The sequence below is a fragment of the Rattus norvegicus genome, chromosome 2, assembly GCF_021556685.1.
Source record: "Rattus norvegicus strain SHRSP/BbbUtx chromosome 2, alternate assembly SHRSP_T2T, whole genome shotgun sequence".
NCBI classification, from domain to species: Eukaryota; Metazoa; Chordata; class Mammalia; order Rodentia; family Muridae; genus Rattus; species Rattus norvegicus.
Window position 1 is genome coordinate 33,668,059 of NC_141535.1, and position 24,083 is coordinate 33,692,141.

The following is a 24,083-nucleotide window of genomic DNA, read 5'->3' on the forward strand; positions in this document are numbered from 1 at the left end:
TAAAGTGGCTTGAGTCAGAGCCGATCACTGGGCAGTCCTTCCTGCACCTACGGATGAGCTCACTGTGTTTTTGTGGCTGACACTGAAGAATGCTGCTAATAAGTAAAAAAATTAAAAGCATAATACTCATGCTACATTATCTCGATGTTCTGAAATTCCCATTCATCACCCTTCCACCACTCAACTTAAGTTATTCAGGACCAGTCAGCTTAAAGATTAGCTGAAAATACTTTGCCTAGTAAGCCGACCACTCCCCTCCTCGTCCTGTATACACTTTTGAACCTGGTTCTTCCTATAAAAGTCGACCTTGAGTAACCGGGGTTTTCCTTCTAGCAGTCCTGGATGTCCAGTATTAAGGTGTGTGCTCAATAAACCATTCTTGCTTAACTGAGATCAGTTTGGTTTGAGTGATGAACCCTAACACTTAACTGCTGAGACATCTCTTTAGCTCCACCACTCAAGATTTTAATACATGCTGAAACTTCTGGACCAAAACATGCAAAGAGAAAATAAAAAGTACCAAAGTAACCTATAGCAAAATCTTAAATTCCCTCATATATTAAAACTGGTAAGAAAAAAAAATATGATTTAAGGGGTCTGGATAGATGGCTCAGTGGTTAAGAGCACTGACTGTTCTTCCAGAAGACCTGAGTTCAATTCCCAGGAACCACATGGTGACTCACAACCATCTGTAATGAGATCTGATACTCTCTTCTGGTGTGTCTGAAGATGGCTACACTGTATATGATAAATCAATCTTTAAAAAATGATTTAAAATGTTTGCTATCATGATAGGAAAATAGTACCTATTCTAAATCATCTCATCAAAATTCCTAGGTAGTGAAAATATTCAAAGGTTTGCACTGAAAAACATTCTTTGGTGGTAATAAAACCGCCATGTATCTATCACAATGTCTCTTCAGACTCTGCGTCCAGCTAAAACTGGAAATGAAAAGTATCATAGACAAAACACTAGAAAGTAATTATAGGATATCACTTTTTTTTTTTTTTTTTTTTGGTTCTTTTTTTTCGGAGCTGGGGACCGAACCCAGGGCCTTGCGCTTCCTAGGTAAGCGCTCTACCACTGAGCTAAATCCCCAGCCCCAGGATATCACTTTTGTGGTGTCTGAAAACCATGTACAAGTTTCAGTTTCATCTTAAAAAAAACCTACTCTGTGTTACTTATGATATGTGTACATTTTCACAGAAATCAGGAAGAAGTTATAAAGAGAGTGGAGAGCATGCTGAGGAGGTAGTGACAGGATGAGAAGCCTAGGACTGACAGAGGCCTGTGAGGAGCCCTGGGCAGGAGATTCAATCTTGGAGGTGAAAGGTGACAGGAGTAACATGATATTATAAATTCTTCACTCTAATCAAGTATTCATTTGCAAATACTACCAAAAATAAAAAATTTATTTACTGGAGTGGTTAAATCTCATATACACCAAGAACTATATCACAGTTCTCTATTCTCATTGTTCTCTCAGATCAGTGGTTGAAATTTCTCCTGGATAGTTTACAGTCCAAGCAGAAAGACAGCTCTCACTTAATGGACTTAAGTTATAATTAGAAATCAGTTTTATATACAGAAAATTCATAAATATAGAATTTTATTCCCATTTTGTCCTTCAGATATGCAAAAATCGACTAAAAACTTCATCTGGGTCTTTGTAATAAACATGTAAATACATATTTACAGTAGAGATGCTTTCTGACAGAAAGTAAATGCACAGAAGAAACGTGGTCTTCTCCAGAATCCATCATCATGTGTTCGTCTCTGAAGGTTACATCATGTTCGTTCCAACGTAAGATTCCTTTCGAGTACATAATTCAAACAGAGTAGCAGATAGCTCTCTTATACAATGAATGCTTCATTCCGCACCTCAATTTTCTTTTAAAAAAGACTGCCTAATCCAACAATAGGGAGCTTTCAAGGTTTCTGTACAGTTGTGTGCAACTTTCACTCTGAACTGACATTATCCACCTCCACTGTTCACGCCGCTGGGGCTCATCTCACATGATGTAAGTGCCGTCTTTGCAGTACTTCATGGATTCCATCTGCTGAGTCATAGCCAGGACATCGTGGAAGCCAGTGCTTAGGCCAGACATGTGCTGGAAGTACGCCTCCTTTTCCACCTGTATTGTTAGGTTGTTTACTCCCGCATCTTTAAGTATTCCTGTAACCTGTTAAACATTCAGAACATTTCAGAACTTAGTGCTGGGATTAAAGGCAGGCCCCGCCATGCCCAACAAGACTGATATTCTTTGTCATACGGCGCACACAATTTTCAAACAGAATTATCACAGACCAGAATTACCTGCTGCACAACTCTCTGTTCCAGCACATCAGATGTCACCTGAATGTGAATTGTCCCTGCTACAATACTGGCAGAATGGCGCCAAAAATGAGGGTCTCGGTAGGATATTAATCCTTCGAGTTTCTGTACCTGTGAAGTAAGTTGGGAGGTGGTGTAAAGGATTTTCATAAAGTTTATGCAGATTATTTGATCTAGAAATCACTATGGTAAGGCCAGAGAAAAACAGGACACAGACAGCTTGTAGTAAGACGTTCAAGAAACAAAGAACAAACTCGGCTGATTCTAAATGTTACTTGAGCATATTCAATGAACTGTGTTTAGTGAGCTATAGCTCCCTTTATACTGACGAACATGCATACACAGTTAGAGAGAAAACAGATTTAAAAGACAGCCTGTTTTCAACACCAGAGGATTGGCTAAATTATCAATTATAAAAAACTGGCTAAATAAGTGTAATATATCACCATTAAAATGTATAATTTTTTCAATAGGATATTAAAAAAAAAGCTTATCAAACAGTTTTTTGCTGTTTTAATTTCCCAAAATATTTTTGTTTTCCTTTTATGTGTATGAGTGTTTGCCTGACTGTGTCTGTGTACCATGTGTGTGCCTGGTGTCCACAAGAGGCCCAAAGTGGGTGTTGGATTCTCTAGAACCAGAGCTACTCAGACGGTTGGGACCTGCCATGTGGGCGTTGTGCTGGGAATCCAATGTGGGCCCCCTGAAGAACGGCTGCTGCGCTAACTGTTGAGCGGCCCCTCCAAGCATTTTTATGAAGTTAAACAACTTATAGCATGTGTAAGAGTTCATCTGCTTTTTCTTTTTCATATTTTACTGTACTTCTCTGCAATGCTTATCTGTTATTAAAGATCTAGTCATTGTTATGTGTATGAGTATTTTGCCTTCATGTATGAAGTATATGTATGTATGTAAGTATATCTTGTGTGTGCAGTGTTCATGGAGGTCAGAATGGGTCACTGGATCCCCTGGAACTAGAGTTCCAGACAACCAAGTTGCCATTTGGGTGCTGGGAATTAAACCTGGGTCCTCTGCAAGAGCAACATGTGCTCTTAATTGTCACAACATGGTCTGTGTGAGAGGAATTACAAGTGCTTTTTGGACAGTTCCTAAGGAAGACGACCAGAGTCTTGTGACCTCAGTTTCTTCACACACAGACTTGTTCGTGGAAAGTACTGTCTGTCATGCCCTGCCCAGGTATAGAGGAAACGAGAGTGCACTTCAGATTATTCACGGCAGCTGGCTACTGTTATTTGTTGATACGTCCCTGTGGAAAACATGCTCATGTGTGGCTTGTCTTTTTTTTTTTTTTAAAGATTTATTCATTTATTATATATAAGTACACTGTAGCTGTCTTCAGATACACCAGAAGAGGGCATCAAATCCCATTACAGATGGTTGTGAGCCACCATGTGGTTGCTGGGAATTGAACTCAGGACCTCTGGAAGAGCAGTCGGGTGCTCTTAACTGCTGAGCCATCTCTCCAGCCCGTGGCTTGTCCTTTTGAGTGTACACTTTACTCATGTGACTCCTAACCCCTGGTATAAACCGACCGATGCCCTGAATAAAGCTGGCTATGGCCTGAGACTTCTGTCCAACTCATTTTTAGGCTCCACTCTCTCACATGGCAGCACTTGCCTGCAATCCTAGCCCTGGGAAGCTGAGGAAGATGCTGCAAATTTGAGGCCATGCCAGGTTGCAGTGAGTAGCAGGCCAACCAGGGTTATGTAGTACAACACTATCTCAAAACACAATTTTTTATGTGAAAGGATATATTATTAGTTTTGTGTGCTAATTCTATAATTTTATAATCCCCAAACAGGCTTCAGTTAATTGTATATAGTTTATTTTTGTATATATACTACTGTATATAGTAATTATTCAGTTAATTGTATATAATTTACTTTGTTCTCAAATACCTTTTTCTTTTTTATGGAACTGGAGTTACATATAGTTGTGAACTGCCATGTAGGTGCTGGGAATTAAACTCAGGGGCCACCAGAGCTTTTACACTGAGCCATCTTTCCAGCCCCTCAAGCACTTTTCCAAATAAGCTGTGTGTGTGTGTGTGTGTGTGTGTGTGTGTGTGTGTGTGTGTGTGTGTGTGTGTGTGTGTGTGCAGGCTGAGTGAAGAGCCTTCCACCTTCTTTAAACTAGGATGTCTCACTGGCCCTCAGCTTACAGATCAGGCTGTCTCACCCACTGGGACTGCGGGTGATACTACCAGGCTTCCACGTCTACATGTGTTCTGGGGATTGAACTCAGATCCTCAGGCTTGTGAGGGGGTCACAGTGAGTCATCCCCTGGCTTCCTGTCTCTTCTTTTTTTTTTTTTTTGTTCTTTTTTTTCAGAGCTGGGGACCGAACCCAGGGCCTTGCGATTCCTAGGCAAGTGCTCTACCACTGAGCTAAATCCCCAACCCCCTGTCTCTTCTTTTTGAAACAGGGTAGTGTAGCTCAAGACATCTTTGAACTTCTGATCCTCCTCCCTCCACCTCTCAAGAGCTGGGAGCACATCTTCCACCATGCCCTGCTCACTTATATTTTAAATAATACTGAGAAGAAACAAAAATAAAACAAAAGACCCAAATTCTAAGGCCACATTGGCATTGAGGTTAGGAAATCAGCACTTCTTTTTATTCAGCCTTTCTCTCCACCCCCCCAACTCCCCCCCTCCTTCCTCCCTCCCTCCCTCCCTCCTTCTGTGTCTTAGCTCCTGTTCCGTGCATCATCATCTTCTCCTCACTCCCTCTCCTTCCCATTCTTCCCGCCAATTTCTCTCTATGCAGTTGAATTCAGAGCTTGTATATGTAAGCATGCACTCTATGGAGCTAGTACATGTAAGCATGCACTCTATGGAGCTTGTACATGTAAGCATGCACTCTATGGAGCTTGTACATGTAAGCATGCACTCTATGGAGCTAGTACATGTAAGCATGCACTCTATGGAGCTAGTACATGTAAGCATGCACTCTATGGAGCTAGTACATGTAAGCATGCACTCTATGGAGCTTGTACATGTAAGCATGCACTCTATGGAGCTTGTACATGTAAGCATGCACTCTATGGAGCTTGTACATGTAAGCATGCACTCTTATCAGTCACTGGAGTATATCCCCAGCTCTTTCTGTTTTCAGACAGTCTCACTAAAGTTGCCTAGGCTGGCCTTACATTTTGATCATCTTACAAAGCAACTTATGCCACTAAGTCTGTATCTATTGTATATGTTCTTTATGCTAAATTGTATTTTATTCATTTATATCTTGCATATTACTTCTTAGATCATTCAACTTTAAGTGCTATTTTTAAAGGACAGAGAAAGTAGAGAGGAAATTACCTTTTCTAAAGCAATATGTAGTTCTTTTTCATAGTCAGGTGGTAGTCTCAGAAGTAAAACTTGACAGGCGTCTTTAATCAGTGGGATAACACTGAGAAATATTAACACGGCAATAAAAAGAGAACACAGGGGATCAGCAATAAACCATCCGAACTGCTCTATAAGAACTGTGGACACAATCACGCCAATGCTGCCCAGTGTATCTGCCAAAACATGGAGAAATACACCTACAAGGAAAACATCAGGGCGTAAGACATTACAGCTCATCTGAGCAACTCTTAGCCATTTGGGCAGCACTGCTGCTCCTCTCTGTACCAGGCGCCTTCTGGAGCTGGCCCTTCAAAGTGACGCAGAGTACAGACTATGTAAGGACGAGGCAACCGTGACAGTGTGCAAAGTTCTAACGCAGCAGTCTTTGTCTCTGCCGGCTTCCTAAACTCATGCGTGAATCACTTGTTTTCCCCCTGCACTCAGGGCCTTGAGTGAGTTCTACTGAGCCATGCACTGAGCCTTTGAGCCACGCTTTTCTTTTCTTTCTTTCTTTTTAAAATATTATTTATTTATTATATATATATATGAGTAAACTGTAGCTGTCTTCAGACACATCAGAAGAGAGCATCGGATCCCACTGCAGATGGTTGTGAGCCACCATGTGGTTGCTGGGAACTGAACTCAGGACCTCTGGAAGAGCAGTCAGTGCTCTTAACTGCTGAGTCGTCTCTCCAGCCCCCCTTCCCCACCTACTCTTTATGGTATAATACATCATCATTGCCTACAGATACAGCTCTTCATAGACTGTGGATCTTCAAACTACTCACCTATGGGAACATTAGGCCCAAAGATCAATGACTGCCCTTCCTCCTCCCAGCTACCATTCTACGCTGAGTCTGAGTGTCGTCATGGGTAGGCAGAGTCTTGAGACATGTTTCTGTGTTTCTGTGATGAACTTTCACTGAGCACAGTGTCCTCAAGGTTTATCCACTTGTATTTATTTATAGAGTCCCTGCTTCCCTCTTCTTTCAGTGTTGGGAGCCATGGGCATACTAGGCAAGCACCTTTCACTGAGCTATAATCTTAGCCATCACCTTTTAAAAAATCATGAGCAGTAACTGTAGCAGAATGTTGGAATGGTGCAGGACTCATGTGAGAATTCTGTTCGTGAAAACAGGAAGAAAACAAGAATCTTGTGACCTCAGTTTCTTCAGAACATGGAACACCCCAGGTATACTGGGTAGGAGTTCCCTTCATTACTCATTATTGTTTGTGCTGTTATTCAACTAAATGTTCAAACTATCCTTTGTGAGCTGCCATGAGGGTGCAGGGAATTGAACCTAGGTCCTCTGCAAGAGTAACCACAGGGCTCCAGCCTCCATGTGACCTTTCTTAAAACCCTCAAACTGATGCTCCAAATAAAGTTGACTACTGCATGAGACTTTGGCATGCCTCACTATTGGCTCCACTTCCCCAGGTCCAGGCCTCTAGAGCACTGACAGCACATGGCCGATACTTAGTAAAAACAAGTACCTCAGCTCAGGAGCCCGCTGGAGGGCAGCACAGCACTTCCCAAGGACTCACCCCTCATGTTCGCATTCATGCCTCCACCTGTGAATCCGTGGCTGTGACCATGGTCGCTGTGTCCATGAGCATGGTGGGAATGGCCGTGATCCGAGTGGCAGTGTCCTTGAGAAGGCCCATGGCCATGACTGTGGGCGTGACTAAAGGCACAGACTCCAATAAGGTTTACTATCAGCCCTCCAATGGACACTGGCTAGCAAAAAGGAGAAAAGCAAAGCTTTAATTCTAAAGCTTAGGAAAAAAGGTGCTATTTAGAAGTTATTACATAGCTATGCTTTTCTACTGAGAATTTCAAAACTATTCATAGTAAACTTCACTAAGTTTCCCAAGTAAATCTATCATGTTAAAGATGTGAACTGTAAAGTATTTTAGAAGGATCATTCTAACTTTCAGATACCAGAAAAACTGGTACAAGGATTTGAATTTAATGATATAGAATGGCAAATCCTGGCTGGGCATGGTGGTATATGCCTCTAATCCCAGCATTCAGGAAGCAGGGGCAGGTGGATCTCTGTGAATTTCAGGGCTACCTAGTGAGACCCCGCTCAAAACAGACAGGCACATCCTTGATCCAACTGTACAAGTTAACCAAAACTCCAAATTACTTTCAGTGATTTGAGAATTAATTGTTCATTTTCCTACTATATGTCAGTACCAAAGGGCTGGAGAGCTAGCTCAGCCATTAAAAGCACTGGCTACTCTTCCAGAGGACCTAGGTTTTAATTCCCACGACCTAAATGGTGGCTCACAACCATTTATAACTCCAATTCCAAGGGACCCCCATGCCCTCTCTGGCCTCCATGGGCACTAGGCATGCTATGTGGTATATATATACATATATATACATGCAGGCAAAACACCCTACACATAATTGAAAATCCAAGTGCCAGCATCAAAGACTTAATGATACACGACTCAGGGCCTTAAGACATCTTACTATGGAAGAATGACTGACTTGACAGCAAGCCCAAGTCAGGGCTGCTAAAGGAGATACAGCAGGATAAGAGATGGCAGGGAGACTGACAGGAAGCACCTGGGAAACTGTGAGGATGGAAGAGAAGACTGAACTTAAGGGCAAGCTCCCCAACAGAACAGACTCAGCAAATCTCAGAGGAATCAGAAGGGCAGCGTGAAGGAAGAATGTACTATCTACAAGAAACCACATCCATAAGGGCTGGGGATAGGAAAAACTAAAAGTTGTTATGATCGTTATATAATCTATTGGGGAAAACATACAATTTTTATTCTTCTCTGATTTTATCTTTAACAATGTACGAATACCCTTAGGTATTTAAAAATATAAATTTTGAAAGAAAAATTAAGTTATAAAGGAACCTGTATGTTTTATAATGTAACCTTATATTTGTCTAAGATATTTGAGAAAAGGATTAATCTCTAAGAGTCTGAAGTAACAATGTAAGCAGAGTAGTCTTTGTTTATTGTTGGGGCACAAGTTTTAAGACTTCAGTGTGTTCCCGAAGCTATGGATGACACACACACACACACACACACACACACCCACCCACCCCAGTGGTAAAGTGCAGGTCAGGCGTAGGAGACTAGCAACAGTGATGAGATAGACCCACTGTAACAATGCAACACACTAAAGCAGACGGAGTCCTCTGACGGTCTCCAAAGTGCTGGGTCACTTAAAACCTCAAATTTATTTATTTAAGGAATTTTTCATTTACTAGACCATGGTAAACTAGTTACCAAAATCACAGGAGACAAAACAGCACATAAAGGAGACGGTGTACCAAGAATGAAGTTATACTGATTAAACAAAGTTAAAACATACTACAGCAACAGAGCAGCTAGATAGGCCTTGGTGAGGAAAAGCCGGGTGAGTAAGTGGACACTTAAACAGGAGAAGAAGACTTACTGTCAGCATGTTTGTGTCAAGTTCCGGAGGATCAATCAGTCTAGCCACTGACTCCAGAAACACAAAAAAAGCTATCACTATCAGGAAAAGTCCATTAATAAATCCAGAGAGAATTTCTATTCGGCCATACCTAAACACACATAATAGTTTTTAGAAAAGAAAGACTGACAAGTATTTTAAAAATATAAACATTATAAACTTATAATAAAAAGTGAAGAAACAAGCCCAGCTTTTCATACTAAGTGAATAATAATGTAAAATTATCAAAATTTAAAACTACTACTAATAATAGCAAAATTAAAAATAGATTAAAATACTATTAAAATATTATATAATTTTATATCTACAAAATCCTTCTTTATGCCCCTCTTACAAAAAGCCTTATCTAATTTTTTAGCAACTATTTCTTTCTAAAGCTCTAATATATACTGTATCTCTCATGGCACACAGATTCTGTCTGTACCAAAATTATTTGTATACTTGGTTCATTCACTTTTTTAAAAAAAGGATTTATTTATTATGTATACAGTGTTCTGCCTGCAGGCCAGAAGAGGGCACCAGATCTCATTACAGATGGTTGTGAGCCACCATGTGGTTGCTGGACCTCTGGAAGAGCACATAGTGCTCTTAACCTCTGAGCCATCTCTTCAGCCCCCTCACCTTTCAAAATATAAACAATTAGGTCTAAAGAGATGGGCCAGAAGTTATGAGCACTTGGTGTTTTGCAGAGAATTTAGGGATCCAAGGATCTGACTGCTGCTTCTGGCCTCTGTGGGCATCAGGCATGCATATGGTATACACACATACGTGTAGCCAAACATTCAACAGGCAAACAAAACAAAAACCATGCAAGATTTCCAAAATATAAACAATCAATAGGGTGGATTTATTTAGAGGTACGACTTACTAAACACCTTGCACACAGAAGTGATTGTGACATTGGTTGAATTATTGGCAATAATACGAGGGTATTTTCATATATACTCACTTCAAATTTTGAACACTTTTAACAAGGTATGAATAGCTATGAATATTTTATGACCCCAAAGAAACATGGTGAACAGAAATGCAGACATTTTAGGTGGTTTGAAGTGGTTTAGGGGTTAGGAAGAATAATCCTGGGCTGACTGCCACTCAGTATTAATCAAATGCGCGGCTCACACTCCCTGTCAACTTCAAATCAAGAAAAAGCGAAGACTTGGAACGATCTGTACTGGAAGTACACGACTCTGTTTCTGACTGTATTAAGGGAACAGTGCCCTGACAGCACCTACCCGTAGGAGAAAATCCGGGTGGCTTTCCATCTGCTCACCAGGGCAGCAAACAGTCCCATGACCAAGGCGGAGCAGTCAAAGAGCATGTGGAATCCGTCTGAGATCAGGCCCAGACTGTTGGTGAGCACTCCATAGAACAACTCCACAAAGGTGAAGAGCTAAAGAGAGGGTCAAGAAATCATGGGAGGAGTATGTTGAGAAATACACCACTGCAGAGAACTGTTAGATTTTAGTCATAAGAATTTAACCTTTAATTACCCAAGCCTTCTTTTAAGATATGCTTAAAACTTTAATGCTGGATACTGTATTTCATACAGATTATAAAGTAAGCTAACCAGATACATGCATTTTACAAACTCAAAGGCAACTGATTTGTATGCCCGTAGGAATCAGCTGACCAGGCTCTAAATAGATGTCAGCATCAGCGGTATGTATTGACATCCTATGAAGAGGCAACTCTACCTCTTACAAGCTACTGTAGTAATGATTTAAAACAGTACACAAGGGGTTGGGGATTTAGCTCAGTGGTAGAGCGCTTGCCTAGCAAGCGCAAGGCCCTGGGTTCGGTCCCCAGCTCCGAAAAAAGAAAAGAAAAAACAGTACACAAAACCAGCATTTCCACAATACTGCAAAGACTGTTTGCCTCGTTTGCATAGGATCCTTGCTATTAATTACAGAAAAATGTAAATTTTAGCAGAAACTTGTGAAGTACTAAAATTACACATCCCAATCAAAATCCCATAAAACACTGTGCTTTAAAAATATAGCACTGATATTTAAAAATCTTACCAGATTCAAGCACAAGAAGTAAAAGATCTGCCTAGAGTCACTCTCCTCAAGAATCTGTTTCAGTGAGTCCTTAATAAACCTAGGGACCGACTGAGAGCTGTGCTGAAAAGCATCACCCATGAAGTGATAGAGCGGTGTTCCTTCTGGAGAATATCCAATAAGGGTACCTTTCTGTCCTCTCTTAGAGGGAGATGAGAGGATGTTGGCCGCTACAAAGAGAACAAAGGATATTATACTTGTTTTGAACGTTTAAGCCATCAATACAGTCACTGTCATCAAGTACTAAATCGCAAGCACTAAACAATTTCTAAACTGAAGGCTTAAACATCAGAAATCATAAAAGTAGATTAATTAAACTAAAAATGAAGGCAAATGCTTACACAGAATGAAGAACACAGCACTCACTACCACTCCTCCAGACAGGACATGCTCTGTGCTCTCCTGGTGTGCTGCTCTGTTCATAGCCCGCAGTTGGTCTGTTATTGGATGTGTCCAGAAGTTTCCAAAGAGCAGAGCACTAATAAAGATGGGGAAGGATCCATAGCGGGCACATTTGGAAGCTTCCATTTTGACAGAACAAACGGAATCCATGTAGAAATCCAGGATCATGACAAAGAAGATGACTGTGGTGAAAGGCATGATGAGTGGGAACCAAGACTCGATCTTACTCTAGAGTGAAACACAAACACACACAACTCACAATCAGCATCCCACACAGAGTTAAAACCCCTTTATACATAAACGAAAATACTTATGACTCAGCATGACTCACAAATGCCAGCATGTAAGAGTCACAAAATACTGGTACATTTTCCCAGTATTCTTTCTCCAGGGTATTAACAACAAACCTCACTCTTGTTGAATTTTATAAATACTAAGTAGCTAAAATCTCTGAGTTTAAGATTAGCTGAGTTTTCTTCACAGATGCCTTTGGGCCATAAAAAATGTAAAGCATATGCAAATGTAATATCTGACTTACATTTTACAAACAATTAAAATTAACTCCAATTAAAAAAATAAAGAAAAAGCAAGGATAATTTAAGCCATGTTAGTCTTAGATTAAAAAATCTGGAATTGAGCCAGGTGGTGGTGGCTGCACTTGCCCTTAGTCCCAGTACCCAGGAGGCAGAGGTTGGGGCCATCCTGGTCTACAGAGCAAATTCTAGGACAGTCAAGGCCATACAGAGAAACCCAGTCTTGTAAAACCAGAAAAAAATTCTGAATTGAAATTTCTAATAGTAATTCATTTTACTTGTTACCAACAACTCTCACTCTTACCTCAGTTGTCACAGAAAGAACAATCACCCATGGGCATAGGAGAAACACAGAAACAAGCTGGGATAAGGCCTGAAGGCGCTTAGCTCCACCAACATCTATAGAGAGCTTTCTGGAGGCCGTGTGAAAACCAACTTTACAACATAAAGCCAGCACCAGCAAGAGTACGCCACCCTGTGAGCAAAATGACAAAAATCTCATTAAAAAACACACATAACTGTCATATTCAACTCCCTACAGACTTATGCTATTTACAAAATTTTGAGACAAAGCCTCACTATGCAGCCATAGCTGGCTTAGAACTTGCTATGAAGACCAGGCTGACCTCATACTCAAGAGATCTGTCTGCCTTTCTTTGCCTCCCAATGTGCCACCACACCTGGGCGATACTGAGGACTGAACCTGGGACCCTCCCTGTACATGCTAGGCAAGCACTCTATCTACCACTGATTTACAACCCTTGCACCATTTAAAAATGTGTGCATGTGTGTGTATGTGTGTATACAGGCGCTGGGAACAGGTCCTCTGCAAGAACAGTAGGCACTCTTAACCACTGACCCGTATCTTCAGCCCCCCATGTTCAATTCTTGAATATATATTTGAAGAAATGGAACAATTTCCCCAGCCCCTTCCCCAAACCCCCGATGTAATTGGCAGGCAGTGAGCATTTTGTATTATAACTTTACAGTGTTAGGGATTTGTGCTGCTCCCTTGCCCAGGATAGGCAAACATCCCCACCACTGAGCTATACACTCTGAGAAACAACTGTATTCTGATAAAGTTTCGTATTTAAAAGTGCTATGTGTATGTGCTTTGCCTCCATGTATGTCATGACCACCGGAACCTGGTGCACTGGATCCCCTGACTAGAGTCACAGATGTCTGTGAGCTGCCATGTGGGTGCTGGGAACCAAACAAGTCCTGTGGAGAACAGCAAGAGCTCTTAATGGCTGAGTCCTCTCTCCAGCCCTGACCTAAGTTAGTTTAGATACATATTTTTTGGACAGTATTGATGGTGTAGCCCAGGCTGTCCTTGAAATAGAGATCCTCTTGTCGCCCCAGTGCTAGGAGTAGATATGTCGGCTATACATGAAATTTAAAAATTATAAATTTCTCTGTGATACATGTTTAGAGGTAGAGGTAGGACCAAGTGTTCAGGATCATCTCTGGCTATACATCAAGTTGTGGACAGCCTGGGCTACATGAGGCCCTGTCCCCCATTGTGACCTTCCCTTCATATCTGTGATGACAACAACAACAAGAAGAGTGTACCTTGTGATCTGCCACACCCAGGAAGGCGATAGCTGTATAAAGCATGTGAGTGAGAGCACTGTCATGATGGCCTTCCGCTGAAGACACTGGAGTAAAGGAACACACTTCCGACCCAACTCCCACGGAAAGTCGAGCTGCTTTATTTTGTTTTGAAGACGAACTAGCCTGGGCATGGCAAACTCGACTATTCTTAACATCATATTACTCTTGAAAACAGAACAATTTAATTCTAAAAAAATAATTTATAATTTGGAATGGTCTATAGTTCTTTCATTTTTCTTCCTTCCCCCTTGTTGGGTTTTGAGCCAGAGCCTTAAAACACAGCCCACTTTTGGCTCCTGAACTCCTGCCCTGGCCTCCCAGTAGTACTGGGCTTCTAAGAATACACCACCATGCCTGACTTCTGTGAGTACGTTATCTCCATCTAGGACAGTGCGTGGGGTAGTGAAGACATTTGGTTCTTAGCCTACAGAAGACGCATGTATAGGCAAGGCATATCCTTGGTCTCCTCATGCCAATGGAACCTAGGCTGTACCTTGGTCTTGGATTTGCCTTCTTTTCAGAGCAGACCACGCAGACCCCAGGAAATGGAGCAGCAAACAGGAGGGTGTGTCCCAAGTACATGGACCAGAAGCAACCTGGAGCTTTTTCTGCCCTCATCTCAGTAGAACAAAGTAAACTGCTCTTAGCTTGCTCATAAACTTCAGGAGACTAAGGAGCAGTATTCAGAAGAAAACTGGTACTCTGAGTGCTGCACAAGAGACAAAGGTGCAGGGCTGGGGAAAATAGGGAGTCACAGGGTAGAGCACAGCTACTTGACTAGGAAGCTGGGTTCATGGGGTGGCCTGAGTTGCCGAGAGTAACTCTGGGGCAGACAGTTAAAAGCAGGGCAGCGGATATAAATGTTTCGTTGTCCCTAGCATCAGGGCATCTAAAACACGAGCACGGAGAAGAAGAGTGAGGATACTTGAAAGACTCAACTTGGAATGGATTTACTGCTTATCTGAATAACAATTAAGTATGTCAAGTATCTATGATGTGTCGCTTGTGTCTGTTGAGTTAAATTTCTTTCCACCTTTTCCCATTCAGCTGGCTTCTATTTTTCTCCCAGACTTTAGGTAACTCCAGTATGGTGCAAAAGGATACGGTGTTCGGCCATCTTAGCCATGAGATCATCATTGTCGAAAAGCAATAAACAGATCACAGCAATAATGAAAAAAGCAGCTCCTCTTGTCTGAAAGAGAAGGAAAAGATGTTTTGTTTTACAATTTTAAAGGTTAATTCCTAGCACAACAACCACACAAATGCTAGAGGAAAATGGTTTTTCCTTTTCCGTCTGAACAGGATCTCACTATGCAGCCCAGGCTGGCCTTGCACTCACAGTCCTGAGTGCTAGAAGTACAGGCACGAGAGCACCAAGCATGGCTTGAGAGGAAAATTACAAGAACTATACCAACATTTAATGAAAAATGACAGCTAACTTTATCTTGTTTACATAGGTTTATAGCACAACAGATAGTTTTTCAAGAGCAGTTAAGACATAGTATTAGCAATGTATCTCCTAAATGTGAGTAGGCACATTAATATCAACCTGGAGCTTTTTCTGCCCTCATCTGCCATGGGGTTTATAGAGAGAAGTTTCTTAATTTTTGGTTGAAAAGCCCTATGTAGTTAAGGAACAATAACTGGTAGAGCTGTATAGTATTTGGTAACATTAAGTAAGAAACAGAATAATTGGTCTAGCTTGTTCTTCTCTAGGGAAAAAGGTCTCTGAAGCCATGCTGAGAACATGAAGTCATTCCTGACTTACATAGTGAACTCTGTATGTGTGTTGTAGATGTGTATGGGAGCTGTGGGTAAGCATGAGAAAGCCAGAGGAAGACATCTGGTAATTTCTATTGCCCTCCACTTTTTTTTTTTTAAATTTTGCTTTTCACTATGAGTACATGTGTGGGTATTGTGCATGTACATGTACCTCAGAGAGCAGAGGAAGGTGTCAGATCCCTGGGAGTTTGAGTTACATGCAGTTGTGAGTCACCCACAGGGATTGCTGGGTACCAATCTCCATTCTTCTTAACTACCAAGCAATCTTTGTCCCTCCAACCTACTTTTTGAGATAGGGTCTCTCAGTGAACCAGAAGTTGGCTGTTTGCAGTGGGCAGGCTAGCTAGCCTTCCCCAGGCCTGCCTATCTCTAACACACAGCGCTGGAGGAGTTAAGGCATACTCATACCTAGGCCTGGCTTTTACATGGGCGCTGGGACCTGAACTCAGGTCCTCCTGCCCTCACAACAAGTACTCTAACTACTGGGCCATATTTCCAGTGCCCTGATAAACTTTTTAAGTTTATGTTCTCAGCAGGAAAGGATTTGCACAAAGAAAGTTATAGAGAAAATGCATGAACCTAGATTACATAAATATTCTCGAATGTTAGGTACAAAAACCTCATATTTTCTCACTCTAATTTGATATTTGTAAATTTACAAGTATTTCCTAGGTAATATTTATGCTTACATGTACCACTTCATACATTTATGTATAATATGCATACTTAGCAATGGAACTATAATACTTTGAGTAAATAAAAATTTCACATGAAAAAAGCATAATGGTCTATTCATGATATGATTATCATTACACTTGATAAATTCTTAGTGTGGTGGGCATATGACAAAAGACAACATACCTTACAAATCTATACAAGTAACTTTCTCTTTCTCTTAACTCCTACTCCTTTCGTCTCTGCTGCCCTTCCTTTTTGTTTCTAAACACAGTCTCTCACTATGTAGTACAGGTGGGTCTCAAAGTCTCTGACTGGTTGCACGAAAATCCCCATGTAAGAGTATAAGACGCTGAGGGTCCCTGCCCTCAGTTGGTTTTAACTGGTAAATAAAGTTGCCAGTGTCCAATGGCTGGGCAGAGAGACAAAGGCGGGACTCTAGGATTCTCAGGCAAGGGGACTGAGAGAGGAAGGAACATAGAGAACCACCATGCTGGGAAAGGAGAAGGTCCAGGCCTGAGAAGTGCAGGACAGAGAGACAGCCAACATCTAAGAGTCGGGGATTGTGGCCCAGGAGGGCTGCAGGCCTGGGTCTGGGACAGCCGGGATGGAATATGGTTTTAGTAAGGAATAATTTAGGAATATTGGTAGGGAGAGTGTGCTAGCTGCACAGAGGTTTGGAGTGGCCCAGCCACTGAGCTGTTTAAGGCATATTTAAGTATAGAAGGCTGCAGGTGTGTGTGTCTTTCCCTTGGGTAACCCAGAACTTTGTGGCAGGTAGCTGAGCAGGACTAACTGGCCTACTGCAGCACTGGAATCAATGACAGCCTTCAGGCCAACAGCCCATGCCCAGGGTATTTAACTTGATGAGGTGGACATGCTGTAGTGCAAGCTCTGACATGCAAACGGTAGGCTGACCACTGGTTTCCAAGACAACACACTTGAATACTCACGAAAAGGGTGACCAGTTGGTAAGATGCTGGGTGAGAGGCTAAACCTCGCATCTCACAGGCCTGCTTTATTAATTTAAGAATAAGGCAGATCTTTGCTGGTGACATGTCTCTTCTCCATTCTGGTTGTAGAGGTGTTTATACAATCTACAAACATGTGTGTAACATTGCTAATACCCAAATAAAGGACTATAGCATGGGTTATTCTAATATCAACCACTTAGTTTCCTTTGCAAAAAGCTGAGTGGAAACCTGTGTACTAATTTTATAACGTCCTATGAATTTATAGTCACACAAAAATGAAAACAGAAAAATGTTAACTAGCACTAACCTCTTCATTATTATGAATGGTAAAAGATATAAACAGTGTTTAACACCTGCTAAGTAACAACAAAGAAAAGCCTACCTTTGCTGGTCCTCCTCCAGAGCTAGTGAATAAAACACTGAGCAGAGAGATGACAACAATGTCACTGTGTTCAAACAGCAGCAAAGTCCTATGAAAATAAAACACCATTCAGGAAATGTATCTGACCTTTCTCAGGAAGCATGGATCCACTTAGAGTAAGAAGAAAGAAAACTCCTTAGTTTCACAAAACCTGAGAAAAATAAAGATGGAAAATTCCCTTGGAGAACATTTTGGAGGTAACTGCCTTAGAGATAATGAGGCTACGAATACTTGAAAGTAACAATCTTCAATCTTACAATTATGTCATTTAAAAAATATAGCTGAAATTCTGTACCGTCTTTTTGATTAAAAAAAGGTATTTACTGGGGTTGGGGATTTGGCTCAGTGGCAGAGCGCTTGCCTAGGAAGCGCAAGGCCCTGGGTTCGGTCCCCAGCTCCGAAAAAAAGAACCAAAAAAAAAAAAAAAAAAAAAAAAAAAAGGTATTTACTGTGTCACAGTTTGTCAGGGAGGACAGAGGGAACTTTCAGGAATCAGTTTTCTCCTTCTCCCTCTGAATCTGGAAATCAACTTCAGGATGTTAGGCCTACATAGTACATGCACTTCCTCTCTGAGCCATCCTGCTGGCCTAGATTTCTGTGAGCATATGTATGTGACATGCATGCATGTGCATGGGTGCACACAGGCAGGAGGGTGACACTGGGTATCTCCCTCCATTGCTCTCTACACCATTATCATGATCGTCATCGTCATCATCACCACCGTCATCGAGACAGGGTTTCCTGTGGTTTTGTTTTTGTTTTAATTTGAGACAGCATTTCTGTGTATAGCCTTGGCTGTCCTGGAACTGCCTCCCAAGTGCTGGGCTTAAAGGCATACATCGCTATTTTTTACTTGCTCTCCCCATTAGGTTTTAAAACAGGGTCTGCCTCTAACTTAACCTAGAGCTTCCTTTTCTAGCTAGACTGGCTATTTTGTGAGTCCCCAGAACTGACTGTCTTGAGCTCCCCAGCACAGGGTTATGGGCTACCATGCTTGACTCTGCTGGGCATCTGACCTCAGGTCCTCATAACTGTGCAGCAAACATTTGCCTACTGAGCCAACTCCCAGCCCTTGAGCTTTCTTGAGTGTATTAGCAAATACTTAGTAAGTTGTTGTTGGTGCTGGATGATGGCCCAGTGGGTAACAGCACTGGCTGCTCTGGCAGAGGGCCCAGTTTTGGTTCCCAGCACCACAGTTCTGCAACTTCAGTTTCAAGGCAAGCTGCACCCTCTTCTGCTGTCTGTACACACCAGGCGAACATGTGGTACACATACATGCAGCCAAATCACTCATACACATAACATAAATACATCTAAAATAATAGTAAAGTATTCATTAGAATTTTTGTTTTTGAGAAGAACTTAGTATGTTGCCCAGGCTAGCCTCAAACTCCTAGGATAAAGTGATTTTCTTGTTTTAGCTTTCTTTTTTTTTTTAAAAGATTTATTTATTTATTATATATAAGTACACTGTAGCTGTCTTCAGATACACCAGAAGAGGGCATCAGATCTCTTTACAGATGGTTGTGAGCCACCATGTGGTTGCTGGGAATTGAACTCATGACCTCTGGAAGAGCAGTCGGGTGCTCTTAACTGCTGAGCCATCTCTCCAGCCCTTGTTTTAGCTTTCTAATTAGTTGAGGCTACCAGCACACAGCCCACTCTACTTAGCTCTGAAGTAAACACTTTGAAAAAATGAATTTTAAGGTAAGGGAATTACTTTTTTTCCCTACAGAGTCTCACTATTAGCCTTGCCTGTCTTAAAGCTCTTTCTCTATGTAGACCAGGTTGGTCTCAAATCACAGAGATCCACATGCCTCTGCCTCTCAAGTGCTACAATGCCCAAGGAAGAAGAGAGGCTTCCTAGATCAGAAACTGAATTATTCTTCTTAAAATAGATTTGTGTTAGGACTGGAGAGATGTCTCAGTGGTTCTATTAGCTTACTGCTCTGCTAGAGACCTAGTTTGGTCCCAAGCACCCACATAAGAGTGCCAACCACCTGGAACTGCAGTTTCAGTGCATCTGACTCCCTGACTTCTAAAGGCTCCCAAATGTGTGTGATGCGCTTACATAGTTTCAGGTGCACACACTTATCCTACAGCAAAATAAACAGGGGCGAGAAGGGTGGGCCAGCAGTTATGGCCATCTGTTGCTCTTCCAAAGGACTCAAGTTCAGCTCCCAGCACCCATGTCAAGCGGTTCCAGAGGAACCCTCATCTGGCCTCCATGGGCAACCACACGCACATGGCAGCCACGTATAAATAAAAGTAAAAAGTAAATTTAAAACACTCTTGTCTATATTTACTGTATTTACTGAAGTGTCCTGTGGAGATTCGTGTGTACATTTGTGTGGCTTTCACAGTAAGTTCCAGGTTGGTCAGTAAGAGCTTCACAGTGACACCCTGTCTAAGGAAAGAAAGACTGAGACTCTGACTCAAATAGGAGAGTGACAGGACAGATCCAGTTCAGTGCGAGCCCCTAGATTCAATCTCCAGGACGGCCAAACACCAAAGACCCCAAACCAGCAAAGTAGAGTCTTATCGATCTAAATATTAACCCATTTCCAGCTCCCTGTTAAATGTGTCATTTTTCTTTGCCCAGGTCTGTAATGAAAGAACTCTGATTATAACTTTAACTTTTATCATATTTGGAAGGTTTTAACTTAAGAAATTAATATATCAACATGGCAATACTAACCTAAAATACGACAGATTACAAAACGTCCTTGTCCTCGGCTCTGAAGGAGACTTTAAGGTGCATCATGGGCACAGGAAAGGATGGAGAAAGGCAGTGTGTGGTGTGAGGGATGTAAGGCAGCAAGCAGGTGACTAAATGTTTGCCCTTTCTACTGTATCTTAAGACACAGGCATGGGGGTTTTATATGAACTAAAACATCATCTCACGAATAAGAAAATTAAAATATAGTGGCTGATAACAATTACGATCAAGTTTAAACTGAAAGGTTCTACTGAAGTTGAGAAACTCAACCAATCTTCCCATTCCTCTATGGTATGGCTGCTACATATTGTATTGAAAAGCCTGGGGCAAATACGCCTAAGAAATCTCTGCCCACAAGGTTACTTGCCTGGCCTCCAGAAGCCCTGTTTCCTCTCCTCTCCCCTCCTTCCCCTCTCCTCCCCTCCCCACCCCTCCCTTCTCTTCCCCCTCCGTGGCCCTCCCTCCTCTGTCCACCCTCACTACTTACTGTAATGGAGATCCTTTACACCATCTTTCATCCCAGCCCTGTCTCGCCCTCACCCTCGCCCTTCCCCCTAACCAGAGGCAGGGGCAAGGTGCCTCTTCTTATACTCTGTTGCTAACACCTTTGCAAGGGGGGTGGGGGGGAGATGAAAAAAGTCTTAGAAGGCGGGAGTGGCGGTGTACACCTGTAATCCCAGCACTTGAGACACAGGCAGGCAGATCTGTAGCCAGGTCAACAGATCAACAGTGAGTCTAGGACAGCCAAGGCTACAGAGAAACCTTATCCCAAAAAAATTAAAACCATTCCTTACTCGGAGTTGCCTGCTTCAATGTTTACTATGTCATTCTCAGCATTTCCTCCTTGAACTGGCCCCATATGCAGAGACATTGTCTATACAGCCTGAGAGGAGAGCATGGCTCCTGTTAAGATGGCTCATCTTTCTGGTTTATTTCACTTCCCAGTCTGCTTCTCCATCTGAAACTTTCTGGTATTAATGGTATTCACCTAAGAACTACTCTACAGATTAAATCGGCTTTTCTATGTTGAAATGTAGTCAATGCTACAGAAGTGACAGAAACAGTTGTGCAAGTAAGGAACAAGGGCCAGTGAGACCCACAAGTCCTCTAACTTTTACGTGTGAACATAACAAATACTAAGGCACAGAACAAAATTAAGTCAAGTGAAAAGATATAAACGAAGAGCGAATATTCATGTTTTTATTTACCTTAGTGGTCCACAGAGAGTAAGGCCAAAAAACCATAAAAGTGATATGATACATCCAGCAACTGCATGTTTAAATATTTTGATCCACTATAAATAGAAACAACAACAAAACACTTCAGTCACAAGCATTTGCTAGTAAGTATTTCATGCTTAAACAAACCTACAAGGAGGCAGGACGGTGGAGCATGCCGAGAGGCTCTCACCAGGAGGAAGGCAGGCAGACCTCTGTGAGTTCACCAGCCCGGTCTACACAGTGAGTTCCCGGCTGCACAGGCCTAACACATCGAGACACTGTCTTAAAAAGAAACCAACAGAGCCCAGAAAGAAATATCATAATTATGTAACTACTTTAAAGGTTAAATAATCACGTACTTTAACACTAAATAGACACTACCAAGGCCGTTTGACTAACCACGTCCACCTCCATCATGTATGTTCTCACCTGTTTTTTGAGACAGTCTGATTCTGTAGCTTTGCCTGGTCTCATATTCAGAGACCCACTAGTCTCTACTTTCTGAGTGCTGGAATTAAAGACATGCACCACCATGCCTGGCTGTTAGCACTTGTCTTTTTCCAATGTAGTATAATTTTTCATTTTTTTCACTAGTTTTCTAGCAATAATTAATAATTTAGTCTTTTAAAAATCTTGCCCATAGGGGTTGGGGATTTAGCTCAGTGGTAGAGCGCTTACCTAGGAAGCGCAAGGCCCTGGGTTCGGTCCCCAGCTCCGAAAAAAAGAACCAAAAAAAAAAAAAAAAAAAAAAAATCTTGCCCATGAGACTTTTTTTTAAAAAAGAATTATTTTATGCATTTGAGGTACACTGCTGCTGTTTTCAGACACACCAGAAGAGGGCATCAGATCCCATTACAGATGGTTGTGAGCCACCATGTGGTGGCTGGGAATTGAACTCAGGACCTCTGGAAAAGCAGTCAGTGCTCTTAACCTCTGAGCCATCTCTCCAGCCCGAGACTTTTTTTTTGATATCAGGTCTTACTATGTAGCTCAGGTTAGCCTAGAACTCATATTGATCTTGTTTCTGACTAAATGCATTTTGTGAATACATGTGTATTCTACCATGTTTTCTATGAGCAATTCTTATCATTTGAAAATAGAGAAAAAAAGACCTTAGATGGAGTTAAAAAGGTTAATAATATTTTAAAGACACTCTTGGTCTCCAAAATAGAGTACTCACTTAACTTGCCACTCTGATAATGTGGTAGAGAACACTAATTATGACATGAAACAAACATGCAGTAGAGTGTAACTGCTTTCTTTCACTGAGCTGTTTTATGAGAGACTAGCGGAATGAGGGACCTTTCTGGCATGAAGCCACCTAAAGGGAATGCCAAAGAGAACGTATGTGCTGCATGCTCATGTGAAGTATAAGTAAACCCTTATGTGTATAAATTAATTTATTCCTCACAGATACATGATATAGATATATAATATGAATAAAGAACAATATTATTACCTCCACTTTATAAGTGAGCAAAACTGAGGCAAGAGAAATCAGCCCTTTAAAATTTGCCACCCTTTTCTACATTTGAAAATACTCCATTACATGGAAAACTCACTGGTAGAGCCTCAAATCTGAGAAGACAAGCCAAGAGTGAGTTAACTCTGGATTAGGGATGTAGCTAGGCTGCTAGGCTGCATGAGTCCCAGCATCAGCACTGTACACACGGGGAATGCTAGTGTAAGCCTGTAAGAGCAGCTCTTGGAAAACAGAGGCCAGACGATCAGGAGGGAGACCATCCGTGGCTGAATAACAAGTTTGAGCCCAGAATAGGCTACAGGAGATCCTGTCTCAAATCAAACCAAACCAGACCAGACCAGACCAGACCAAACGACAAACCTCAAAAACCAAAAATTCTAAACAAAACAGGAAACTAAGTCTAAAATGTTAAAAGCAGGGCACTTTATTCTGGCCTACCAAAGGGAAGCTGTTGGGATCCTGTCGCCATCTCACCTGATGCTTTGTAATGGTTTTCCCAGAAGAAAACGGTTTTTGAAACAAAACCATAAAAAACGCAGTCCTGTGAACATTGAGAGAGTAACATGTTAACATTAATTGTAAGGTACAGTTTTAACAAATATACCAGAACTAGAAACACTTTAACAAATATGCCAGAACTAGAAACACGCTGTCCTTTAGAGCAGAGCTTTTCAACCCCTTTCTACCTGAGGCCCTTTTCTACCTGATATATTCTTATGCTACTGTGGTATACAGATATATAAAATATATATACAAATCAAACATTAACTGCTAACAAATCAAATAAATTAATCTTTAAAATATATCTTAAAGTCTTTGGTGTATATAATTTTACTATTTCTTAAAGATAAAAGCAAATTTGCATACTAATGAGATGGATATGCTTATACACATTACAAACACTCATTTGACAAAAAAATGTTAAATAATAATACCAGGAAAATATCAAATCTTTGCTTTCTGTAATTAAATCATTATGCTCCCATAAGGGCAGAAAATTTTTTATATAATGTTAAAAACACTAATTCA

General features: G+C 41.4%; 1 protein-coding gene across 1 annotated transcript in view; it reads right to left on the bottom strand.

Moving 5' to 3' along the window:
* Nucleotides 1-1,396: 1,396 nt before the first annotated feature.
* Nucleotides 1,397-24,083, bottom strand: part of Slc30a5 (solute carrier family 30 member 5) — a 30,473-nt gene continuing 7,786 nt past the window's right edge. Inside the window, 14 exon segments of the mRNA NM_001106404.1 lie at nucleotides 1,397-2,184; nucleotides 2,319-2,447; nucleotides 5,673-5,899; nucleotides 7,248-7,440; nucleotides 9,130-9,259; nucleotides 10,404-10,561; nucleotides 11,193-11,401; nucleotides 11,573-11,861; nucleotides 12,471-12,641; nucleotides 13,739-13,815; nucleotides 14,885-14,972; nucleotides 17,594-17,681; nucleotides 21,560-21,645; nucleotides 23,529-23,595. Coding sequence (NP_001099874.1) covers nucleotides 2,014-2,184; nucleotides 2,319-2,447; nucleotides 5,673-5,899; nucleotides 7,248-7,440; nucleotides 9,130-9,259; nucleotides 10,404-10,561; nucleotides 11,193-11,401; nucleotides 11,573-11,861; nucleotides 12,471-12,641; nucleotides 13,739-13,815; nucleotides 14,885-14,972; nucleotides 17,594-17,681; nucleotides 21,560-21,645; nucleotides 23,529-23,595 — 2,083 coding nt within the window. The 3' untranslated portion in view covers nucleotides 1,397-2,013.